Raw genomic sequence first — 725 nt, forward strand, 5'->3', positions numbered from 1 at the left:
GGAAGGCTCACCCCGCGGCCAACGTGAAGACACAATGGTCCCTAACGCCTTGGTGTATGTGTTATAAGGGAAATGGGACTTTTCCGCTTAGTTCCCCCAAGCGTTGCCACGGGACAGCTCACTCTGGCTACGTCAGAGTAAAGAGACTTTATGGGCACATCTCACACCAACCACTCCTGAAAGACCCTCTTTTCTAAACAACGCGGTGGGTATAGGGGGGTATAGGGGGGAAGAGGTGGCCCCAGCAGAAGCGAACTACTGAGGTTCTTAAAGCCTTGTTTTCGTTTGGGCCTGAGCCGAGTAGCAGCTAGAGCTAGTTCCCCTTCCCGCGCACCCGCCATCGACCCCTAAGTTCTCAGCGAGGCCTCTCCGGCGCTTCGAGAACGCCCGCTTTCGGCTTCCTAGGCCAGACCTCGGAACCCGCAGGCCCGGGCCAGCCTCCTTGCCCGCCTTTCAAGGCCCGGCATCCCGGCCCCGCGGCTCACCCTCGAGCGTCTCGCACTGCACCAAATTGAGGTAGTCGGCTTGGCTGAGCACACCAGCCTTTAGGCCGCGCACCAGTCCCTCCAAGTAGCCATTGTCCACGTTGAAGTAAAGCTCCGGGAAGAACGACATGGCTGCGGCGGGGCCGGCGGGACCAGAGAACCCCAACCCGCAGGCACGCAGCGCAATTCCAAAACCAGCTGACTCGGCGCCGGCTACGGACTGTCAAGCACGTCAGGTGA

At 60.3% G+C, this 725-nt stretch overlaps 1 protein-coding gene across 2 annotated transcripts in view; it reads right to left on the reverse strand.

Moving 5' to 3' along the window:
• Positions 1 to 725, reverse strand: part of ATP6V0D1 (ATPase H+ transporting V0 subunit d1) — a 42743-nt gene extending 42018 nt beyond the window's left edge. The window contains exon 1 of one of the 2 annotated variants that reach the window (XM_023523541.1): positions 486 to 725. In XM_023523541.1, the coding sequence (XP_023379309.1) occupies positions 486 to 615 (130 nt within the window). In that variant the 5' untranslated portion in view covers positions 616 to 725. The remainder of the gene's footprint in view (positions 1 to 485) is intronic. The other variant, XM_011380477.2, reaches the window with a different exon arrangement.

The sequence above is a fragment of the Pteropus vampyrus genome, unplaced genomic scaffold, assembly GCF_000151845.1.
Source record: "Pteropus vampyrus isolate Shadow unplaced genomic scaffold, Pvam_2.0 Scaffold394, whole genome shotgun sequence".
NCBI lineage: Eukaryota > Metazoa > Chordata > Mammalia > Chiroptera > Pteropodidae > Pteropus > Pteropus vampyrus.